General features: G+C 41.6%; 1 protein-coding gene across 1 annotated transcript; it reads left to right on the plus strand.

Annotated features, from left to right (window-relative positions):
• Positions 1 to 7433: 7433 nt before the first annotated feature.
• Positions 7434 to 8378, plus strand: LOC122679365 (olfactory receptor 4D6). The gene has a single exon (XM_043880037.1). It carries the CDS (start codon positions 7434 to 7436, stop codon positions 8376 to 8378), a length of 945 nt encoding a protein of 314 aa, XP_043735972.1.
• The last annotated feature ends 2600 nt before the right edge of the window (positions 8379 to 10978 follow it).

The raw sequence follows: 10978 nt of genomic DNA on the forward strand, positions 1-10978 counted from the left end.
TAATGTTGGCTTTTGCAGAGTATGGTGTTTATATTATTTCCTTATCATGTGGCTAACAGTGAATCTCAGGGTCTGATGATTGGGAAGAAATTAATTATCTCTGCTTTTAGAAAATGTAAATGAGAATGTGTCCGTGACACCTCAGAGAGTGATTAATTTGTGAAGCTGTGGATTTTTTGCAAAATCCTTCCTTTGTAGAAATACTCACAGGGTAAATGTAGCTAATCATGTGCAAGGATGTAGAGAACCAGCTGCCTAAATGCACTTCTAACCATAGACTTTGAAGCTCCTTCCCCTACTGTCTAGAGCTGTGGATATTAACACGATAATATTTCTAGAAGAGAAATTCTTAGAGGTTACAGTCCTCTCCAATCTCTTTTTGTCTTCTCACTTCAAGTGAATGAATGCTAAGTTGCTTCAGTTGTGTCCAACTCTTTGCGACCCTGTGGACTGTAGCCCGCCAGGCTCCTCTGTCCGTGGGATTCTCCAGGTAAGAATACTGGAGCGGGGTGCTGTGCCCTCCTCCAGGGGATCCTCTCGACCCAGGGATCGAACCTACATCACTTGCACCTCCTGCATGGGCAGGCGGTCCTTTACCACTAACACCTCTTGGGAAGCCCCCTCACTTCAAGTATCTGCCCACAAACACACACTCCCAGCATCAGGAGGAAGGATAAATGAGCTTCAAGTGTTCTGTCTTATTAGCAGCTTGGGCCCCGGGAGGAGCTGCATGTGCCTGATGAGACAGACCAGCTGGGGGTGGCTGCCCACCGTCAGCGGGTATTTGCTCTGTGTAACGATGCACCACCCAGGCTCGTCTATGACCTCCTGGATGTCTGAGTCTCAGCCAGATGCAGGGACTTCTTTAACATTTCTTTTCCAGGCACGACTCTAGTTTTTCCTGCCTTCCTATAAACTCAACCCAAATTTTCCCCTTTCCTCTTCTGTTCCTGTAATGACATCCTCTGATGAGTCTCCTGAACCATATTTGAAACTTAGCTCCTAGGGGGAAAAAGACTTTAAAAGAAAACATTTCTGAGGAGGTTGCTTGCTTTAGACCCCTCCCCAAAGAATTAGTAAGCAGCATATTAGTAAGCAGTGACTCAGTGGTAAAGAATTCGCCAATGCAGGAGACAGTTTTGATCTCTGAGTTGGGGGAAATGGCAACCCCCTCCAACGTTCTTGCCTGGAAAGTTCCATGGACAGAGGAGCCTGGTGGGCTACAGTTCATGGGTTTGCAAAGAGTCTGACGTGACTGAGTGACTGAGCTCATATGAATATATTCTCAGTACCAGGGAGATCCCTAATATCCACGTTGTTTGCACCTTACTGCCTGGAATTCTGAAATTCATCTGTTCGTTTAAGGCTGGTCCTCTTTTAAAGTGCCAACGTTTCCTTTTTTAAAAAAGGGTATTCTTTAAGTTTCATGGTCATTTCTACAGGAAGGATCTGAAAAGGGAAGCTAAGCAGATCTGTAAGCACCTAAGATAAAGGGAGACGCTGCACCGGAAGAGGACGAGGTCCAGACCCGGAGAGGGCACGCTCATGGGCGACCGTCCGGACTCACTGTCTGACTCAGCTCGGGTTAAAAGGCACGGGTATCAATTTATGCCGTGTCATTCTCACAGCCAAATCCAGTCAAACCCAAACTGGCAACCCAAATGGTCAAGCTCAAACTTAGCCACAAATTTTAAGACATTGAAAACTGGCAAGAGCTGATTACATGAGGTAATACATGCAAAACATTCTGGGTCTTGCACACCAATAAAAATCTGTTTTATTGGTTTAGGTATGTCTATCTAACTGAAGAAGGATCAGTCCCCAAGATGCTTTCCACCACTCCCCATGATGTACATAAAAGGATTAATGTTTCCTGACTGTCTGCTATTCACGGAGCATTGGGCCAGACACTTCACAGTTGCTCTTTGATATAATCAGCAAGGTGAACAGTTCTCGATGACCAAAGTTCGAATTTCAATGGTCGCCAACTCTGACAATTCGTGGACGTCACTTATGCTCTCACATCTTCATTCTCTAACTCTGCCAAGTTGATACCACCTCTCATATGAAGTTGATTACTATTTAATTATCACATCTACTTTACAAAAAAAAAGATGTGGGAATTAAATTCTATACATGTATGCAATTTGTGTTAAATTCCATTTCTTTGTGGTCATCATTTCACAATATTTATGAATATCAGATCATTATTTTGTGTACCTGAAATTAATAGAATGTTGACTCAGTGGACATGAGTTTGCGTAAGCTCTGAGAATTGGTGATGGACAGGGAGGCCTGGCATGCTGTGGTCCATGGGGTCACAAAGAGTCGGACACAACTGAGTGACTGAACTGAACTGATGTCAATTATATATCCATAAAATAATGTAATATCCAAAATAAAAACAAATACATAAAAGAGAATAGAGGGGATTTTTTTAAAGGAACCAACTATATGTTTTCTATGAGAAATCAGCTTTAAGTTCAAAGACAGAGATAGATTAAAAGTAATGCAAAGGAGAAAGATATACCAAAAGAAGGCTGGAATAGGTATAATAATTTGAGATAAAACAGACTTCACAACAAGGAAAATTATCAGAGATAAAGAAAGAGTCTTCATAATGGTAATGATAAAGGGGTCAACTCTCAAAGAATTCACAACAATACTTAATGTGTATATACTTAGCAACAGAATGTCAAAATATAAGAGGCAAAACTGATAGAAATACAGGGGAAAATAGACAAATCCACTGTATAGCTGGAAATATCAATATCCTTCTATCAGCAATTGATGGATCCAATAGGCAGAAAATCAGTAAAGATATAGTTGAACTGAACAGTACCATTAATCAATGGGAGCTAATTAATATTTATAAAATATTTCACCCAACAATAGCATAACACACATTCTTCTTAAGCTCACATGGAACATTTACCAGGACAGATCACATTCTGGACTATAAAACATTTTATTCTCTTCATAAATCATACAAAGTATGCTCTAAGTGGAGTTTAACTACAAAGAAACAATAACAGAAAGCTAGCTCGGAAAATTCCAATAGAGATACATGTTGCTTAGTAACGCTTTAATAACTCCCATTGCGTCTGCAGCTGCCAGCTTCTCCAGTGAAAAGTACTTTTCCTACAAATATCTGATGCTATTCCCCCTGCCGACTGTTACATCATTAGACTTCCAGTCCCACGTCTCAGGGAGCAGTGTAGATGATGCACGTGTTTGGGTGAAGATGGGGAACCTGGCCGGCTCAGCTTTCTAAAGCAAAGGTGGGTGAGCGTGTCCTGAAGACACCACGGCAGGCAGCTTCAGCTTGGCACATGTATAATTTTATGATTTCCATAGTGTTCCATGTCCCGTCCCTGAAAAGTAGAATATCCATGCGCATTTCTTTTTTTTAAACTTTCTATTTCGTATTGTGGTCTAGCCAGTTAACACAGTTATGTTATGATAGTTCCAGGTGAGCACTGAAGGCACTCAGCCGCACATATTGCATGTGAAACTCGTGAAGCAGGTGTGTCATTTAGAACTAAAAGCCTCAGGTTGATTAAAATCTGTTGTTTCTCAGGTAAAATATTAGACTTCTCAAGACACATTCTAATTGGATTATTTTTTGTATTAAAACATTCTGTAGAACCTACTTGCAGGGCATGAATAGAAAGATGGATGGAGGGGAAGGACTTGTGGACACAGCGGGGGAAGGAGACGATGGGGCCGATTGGGAGAGTGGTGTTGAAATACACACCCGACCATGTGTAAGGCAGATTTGCTGTACCGCACAGGGGCTCAGCCTGCTGCTCCGTGATGACCTGGGGGGTGGGATGGGGAAGGGGGTGGGGGGAGGCTCACGAGGGAGGAGACGGATACTCAGGGCTGATTCACACTGTTGTATGGCAGAAGCCAACACAACAGTGTAAAGCAATTATTCTTCAAATAATTTTTTTTTTAAAAGAAATACTAGTGTAAAATTCTTTTTTAAAAAATTCTAAAAACACTTACTGAGTATCTACAAAGTGTAGGAAAGTAACCAGCACAGTGTCTTTCTTTAAAAAAAAAAAAAATAGTGATTAAAAAAAAAAAAATAGTGATTAAAAGTTAGCTGGGAGCAGAGAGAGAAACACAATGATATCACGACATTAGCATTATGATGATATTATATAATGCTTTGAAGTTTACAATGTACTGTCTTGTGAGTTGGCATTTAATTGATTTGCACAGAAGCAAAAGTGAATAAGGGGTGATAGAGGGAAGTTTAGATGAGACTGGAGATGACTAAAGAACAATTTCTTGTTGGGTGACTACTTCGTATCAGGCACTGGCCATCTTTTCATTCAATCATCTATTCAAAAAGAACTGTTGAATATCTGAGTTCTACAAGGCAACTGTGAGGTAACAAGACAGAAAGGCCACCGTTCAATGTTAACTTGATCTTGGGCCTGATTGTCCATTCAAAACCATTTAAGAGGAACAAGGGGAATCATTTTAATCCAAAAGAGAAGCCAGCAGTATCTTTGATCTCATTTTCCAGAGATCTGATTTGGTGGTCCTAGATTCCTGGATGCCTCCAGCCAATGCCTCGTGGAGCCAGAACACACCAAAGAGTAATTAGAACTGTCACCCCCCCATCCCTCTTTCCTTAATAAGATATCTTTCTTAGGACAATTTTACAGAGAAGGAAAAGAAAAATACAAGAAGCATAACATCAGAGCTCAAATTAATGGGGAAAATTTTTTACTTCAAGTTGTAAGTATGTGAATGAGGGGTTTTTTCCTGATTTTTGAGATTAGAAGCCATTTACAGTCTTTTTATTTTTTGACAGGTAAGAAGTGGATATATTTAGAAACACTCCATAAGCAGAGTATGGGGCATCTTGAAGGCAAGAGAGAGCCTACAGTCATTTCTTAAAATAGGGAACAATAGAATGTCTTTTTAAAGTAAAACTACCAAAATCCAATTACCCACAGATAATGGTATACATCTTTCCAAATTTCTTCTAGGCATGTAGTTTTTTTTCCAAAAAATAACATTATGTGATATAGTCAGTGCTTCAACCTTTTGTTAAAAAAGAATCTTACCATGTCTAAGAATAAAGTTCTACATTATAAACATGAATGGCTGCAAATATTGAATTACTCTATTGTGCCATAACTTATTGAACCAATTTCATAAATCAGACAGTAATTTAAATTCTAGTCTCTTCTAAACTGCACTGTGATGCCCTTTCTTTGTACTCATGACATTAAGTATTTTGTTTATTCACTTTTTAGCATTAATTCTTGCAGTAGAATTTTTGACTCAAAAGATTTGCAGATTTTCAGTCTTGACACATGCTTCCAGAATGACCTCAGAAAGTGTGTCCCTGTATACACTCCTAGTAACCATAGATGGAGGTGTCTCTTTCTCCATATCAATGCCGACAATGGATTGCGTCATCATAGGCCAATCTTCTAGATGAGAAGTGGTATCTCATTACACTTTTAATTTGTGCTTATTTGATGAATGGTATGACCAACTCTATTCCCCTCTGAATCGTGACTCATTTTTGTTTTAAAGTATCTGCTTCTTACTAAATGGTTAGAGCTCTATATACCTAAAATATTAAGCCTATTTTATATATTTTTTTACATATGTTTTCTCAAGTTTTTTATTTATTTTCCAAACCATGGAAGTTTCTTATTTTTTACTGGAGTCTGATTTTTTGCTTTGTTGTGTTAGTCTCTGCTGTTCGTGTGAATCAGTTATCTGTGTACGTATGCCCGCTCCTGCCTGAGCCTCCCTCCCAGCCCCCACCCCTCCCCTAGGTCATCACAGAGCAGGGTGCTGAGCCCCCTGCTTCACACAGCGTCTTCCCGCTCGCTGTCTGTTTCACACATGGCAGTGCACATATGCCAATACCACTCTCTCGACTCGTCCTCATATCTCAGCTAGCCAAACTAATCATCTTCTTTGTAATGCTCACAAAGCTCTTCTCTCCCCCAAAATAAAATAAAAATTACTTCGACTTTATCCTAATATCTTAGCTTATTTTTTGATGTTTATGTTCTTAAGATGACAAAATCTTCAGTATTCCATCTCCCTAAGCAGTTAAAAAGTATTATCATTTACTTCAGCTCACAGTATCTACTTATAAAAAGAAATCAAGTATTCAAACACAATTACAATAGAGTTAGGCTGCTTGTTTCCCCCCCCCCCCAGGTTCATAATTTATTGTACAAATTGAGTATCACATAATGAGTTGACATTAGCTTCTTCAGGCATCAGAACTTAACAGATGAGGTACAATTCGGAGTCTGATTGTCTTGTTTTCACTGCTGGAGTTTTCATTTTAGATATTAACCTGAAGTATAAGACTATCAAAGCTTGAAGTATAAGGCTATCAAAACAGTACCTCCATATGTGTGTATGCATATGAGTGCGTGCATGCACATGCGTGCTCAGCCAGGTTCCTCTGTCCGTGGGATTTCCCAGGAACGAATACTGGAGTGAGTTGCTATTTCCTCCTCCAGGGGATTGAATCCATGTCTCCTGCATTGTAGGCAGATTCTCCATCACTTCAGTCGTCAGGGAAGCCTCATTCTGTACTTGGCCAGTACACAATTCATTGTCCCTGTGAGAGTGTAAGGGATGAAATAGGTTTTCATACCAGTGAAATGGATTGGGTATCTGTTTCTGGACTGCCACAGTTTCAAGCTTCCAGAAGGCACAAACTCGGGAACCTGTGTCCTTCAGCGTAGGCAGCTGCCCCTCGGGCCCCTAGGCTGTTTCTTTACAATATCTTAGTTATCATTTAAAATTAGAATAGCATATCATTTGACCCAGTATGTTTATGTCTAGCTTTTCATAGGCACACAAAAATGGATTTACAAAATGTTGAGAGCAGCATTATTTGAAAATAATAATTGGGGCCCAACCAAACCAACTAAGGGCTTCCCAGGTGGTGCATGGTAAAGAATCCGCCTGCAATGCAAGAGACACAGGAGACGTGGGTTTGACCCCTGGATCAGGAAGATCTCCTGGAGAAGGAACAGCAACCTTCTCCAGTATTCTTGCCTGGAAAATTCCATGACGGAGGAGTCTGGCTACAGTCCCCGGGGTCACAAAAGAATCAGACATGACATAGTGACTAGGCCACAACTGTAGAGCGCATGGAACTCTGCTCAGTGTTGGGTGCAGCCTGGATGGGAGGGGAGAATGAATCCATGTGTATACATGGCTGAGTTCCTCTGCTGTTCACCTAAAGCCATCACAACACCGTTAATTGGCTACACTCCATTACAAAATAAAAAGTTTAAAACAAGACAAAGCAACAACAACAAAAAAAACCCAATATGTGATCGATGATGTTGCTGCCTTAGGGCACCATGCTGCTCACCTTGATGTATCTTTTCCAAAGGGAGATCTGGAAGAACGTGCTCTCCATCATGGGCCAGAGCAACCACACCACCGTGAGGGAATTTGTCTTCCTGGAACTCACTCACTTCCGGGAACTGGAGCTTTTCCTGTTTGTCATCTTCCTAGCTGTGTACATCACAACCGTGCTGGGCAATGCCCTCATCGTGGTGACCATCACCTGGGAGTCCCACCTCCACACCCCCATGTACTTTCTCCTGCGGAACAAATCAATCCTGGACATCGTCTTTTCATCCGTCACCGTTCCCAAGTTGCTGGTGGACCTCTTAGCAGAGAGGAAAGCCATCTCCTACAATGGCTGCATGGCACAGATCTTTTTCTTCCACTTTGCTGGAGGGGCAGATATTTTTTTCCTCTCTGTGATGGCCTGGGACAGATATCTCGCAATCTCCAAACCCCTGCATTACGTGACCATCATGAGGAAAGAGGTGTGGGTGGGATTGGTGGTGGCTTCCTGGGTGGGTGGCGCTTTGCACTCCACTGTCCAGATTATTCTGATGCTTCCGCTCCCTTTCTGTGGCCCCAGCACCCTGGATGCCTTCTACTGCGACGTGCCCCAGGTGGTGAGACTGGCTTGCACCGACACCTTTGCTCTGGAGCTCCTCCTGATCTCTAACAACGGGCTGGTGACCCTGCTGTGGTTCCTCCTGCTCCTGGGGTCCTACACTGTCACCCTGGTGATGCTGAGATCTCACGCCAGGGAGGGCCGGAGCAGAGCTCTCTCCACCTGCACCTCCCACGTCCTGGTGGTGACTCTTCACTTTGTGCCCTGTGTTTACGTCTACTGCCGGCCCTTTACCACGCTGCCCATGGACACAGCTGTGTCCATCAATAACACGGTCATCACCCCCATGCTGAACCCCCTGATCTACACCCTGAGAAACCAGGAGATGAAGGCAGCCATGAAGAGACTGCAGAGGAGGCTTGGGCCTTTTGAGAGCAATAAACTAGGATGAGCCATCAGATTGAGGCTGGAAATCTAATTTGAGCCTAGTTTGAGGTTTTCTCAAACTATTAGCCTAAGAATCAGACAGCTATCTCTTTGTCCACAGTCATTTCTGTATATCCCCACATCCACTAAGCTCTATTAGAGAATCTCTATTAGAGAGACTCTAAGAACAAAAGGGAGAGATGATATTGAACATCAGCTCTTGGAGTGGGGACTGGGGAGAAGTATGAGGTATAAAGTTGAAATCAATAACCTAAGTGCTATCTTTCCTCACTTTTACCATTTGTGATATGGAAATGACACTGTCTACTTACAAGGTTGTTGTGAGGATGAAACGTGATCAATGCTGAGAGGACTATGGTTGTAAAGGCCCACACCACTCCTGGCATTAATCGGGCATACAATCTATGTTCCCTATGATGTTCCCCTTGATCTACATCTCTATTCCTAAATACACCTGTGTGCATGCATGCTAAGTCGCGTCAGTCATGTCTGACTCTTTGTGACCCTGTGGACCGTAGGCTGCCAGGCTCCTCTGTCTGTGGGTTTCTCCACACAAGAATACTGAAGTGAGTTGCCGTGTCCTCCCCTAGGGGGATATTCCTGACCCAGGGGTTGAATCTGTGTCTCTTATGTCTCCAAATATGTATGTGTATATATATATATATATATATATATATACACATATATATATGATGGAATGGGGGGCTTCCCAGGTGTCACTAGTGGTAAAGAACCCACCTGCCAATGCAGGAGACATAAAGAGAGGAGGGTTCAATCTCTGGGTCAGGAAGATCCCTTGGAGGGGGGCATGGAAATCCACTCCAGCATTCTTGCCTGGAGAATCCCATGGACAGAGGACCCTGGCAGCCTATGGTACATAGGGTCGCAAAGAGTCAGACATGACTGAAGCAACTGAGCAAACACATAGAATGCGGATGCATTTATTTCATATATTTTCTCTCTAACGACTGCTATTTCCAGTGATTATTAAAATAATCGCTTTTTGATTTAATATTGTGAGTAGAGAATCTTCAATATATTTCACCAGTTAGTGAAAAGAGAAGAAATACATTTTGAGTCAGATGTATGCATGAACAAATCTAGAAGTAGACCAAATATTTCCCGTCTTCTGGTTCATTCTACTTTCTTTACACTGAAATTAATCTCAAAAATACTTGTATAGTTTGGGGATATATCTGCACAAAATGCACATTTATTTTATGTTAACCTGAACTTCCTGCTTTCTTCCATCCCTACTTTCCATTTCATCTCCAGAGCTTTCAGAGCTGGAGCAAAGCTATAGTTTTCATCTACGTATGCACAGACAATTTAGAACAAATCTGTGTGGTACAAAAAAAAATTACCTAAGAAGTAACTTTTGACTCACTCAAGACCCATTTTGTGTACCAGGAAAGGAAAAAAAAATAATAACATATTGCATGCAGAGCCATTTAAGAACAGCCACTGGGTCTGTGTTATAAACAACCTCTCTCCCAAGAATAGGATTCCAAGAAAGTAGATATATAAGGAGACAATAAATCTCCTTTCTGTCTCTATGCTCACATCAAATTCCACCCCTCTGCCTCCAATAGTCATTCAAAAATAGACCAATAAGTTCACTTGTACCCACAAACTATGGACACCAAGGGGGAAGGGGAGTTGGGATGAACTGAGATTGGGACTGCCATATCTACTATGTACAAAATAGATAACTAATGAGAAGCTAACTAACGAGAACCCACTGTAGAGCACAAGGAACTCTACTCAATATGGTAACAAAAGGAGACATATATATATACATGCGGCTGATTCACTTTGCTTTATAGCAAAAACTAACACTAAACTCCAATTTAAAAACAATAGGCCAATAGAATAAGGAAGCTGAGGAAATTGCAACACACAGCAATTTTTTGCAAATGTTTATGATCGGTTAATATTTAGCTAAAAAGGTCTTCGTAGGTGACCACACATCTGTGATCTTCTCTGAGTCTTAAAAGACAGAGACATTGGGTCAGGAATCCTAATCATACTGCCAGTGCTTCTCAAGCTTTTTAAAATTATTGCCCCCTAAAAGAGCTTTTTTAGATATTTTTCCTAATTACTCTCCTTCAAGAAAATTTAATACCAAAGATACACCAGAAATCTTTTTGTGTTCTGAAGTTGTCTGAAGAAGTTCAGCTCACTAAAACATCCCAGATTTTTTTGGCTCTCAAGAACCAGTTTTTGCACCCATGGGCATCATACCCACATTGAGAATGAATGATCATATGACATTAGTTGTTGTTCAGTCACTCGGTCATGTCTGACTCTTTGCAACCCCATGGACTGCAGCACGCCAGGCTTCCCTGTCCATCACCAACTCCCGGAGTCCACCCAAACTCATGTCCATCGAGTTCCATCGAGTAGGTGATGCCATCCAGCCATCTCATCCTCTATTGTCCCTTTCTCCTCCCATCTTCAATCTTTCCCAGCATCAGGGTCTTTACTAATGAATCAGCTCTTCTCATCAGGTAGCCAAAGTATTGACATTAGACCTTTATAAAAATGTTTCCCCGAAACTTGGAGACTCACACAATATTAACGTATGTAGACACCACCCTTATG

Source organism: Cervus elaphus, chromosome 1 (genome assembly GCF_910594005.1).
Source record: "Cervus elaphus chromosome 1, mCerEla1.1, whole genome shotgun sequence".
Classification (NCBI taxonomy): domain Eukaryota; kingdom Metazoa; phylum Chordata; class Mammalia; order Artiodactyla; family Cervidae; genus Cervus; species Cervus elaphus.

Bases quoted from the DNA above. Each gene is read 5' to 3' on its own strand.
- LOC122679365 (XM_043880037.1), top strand. From the start codon at position 7,434: ATGGGCCAGAGCAACCACACCACCGTGAGGGAATTTGTCTTCCTGGAA.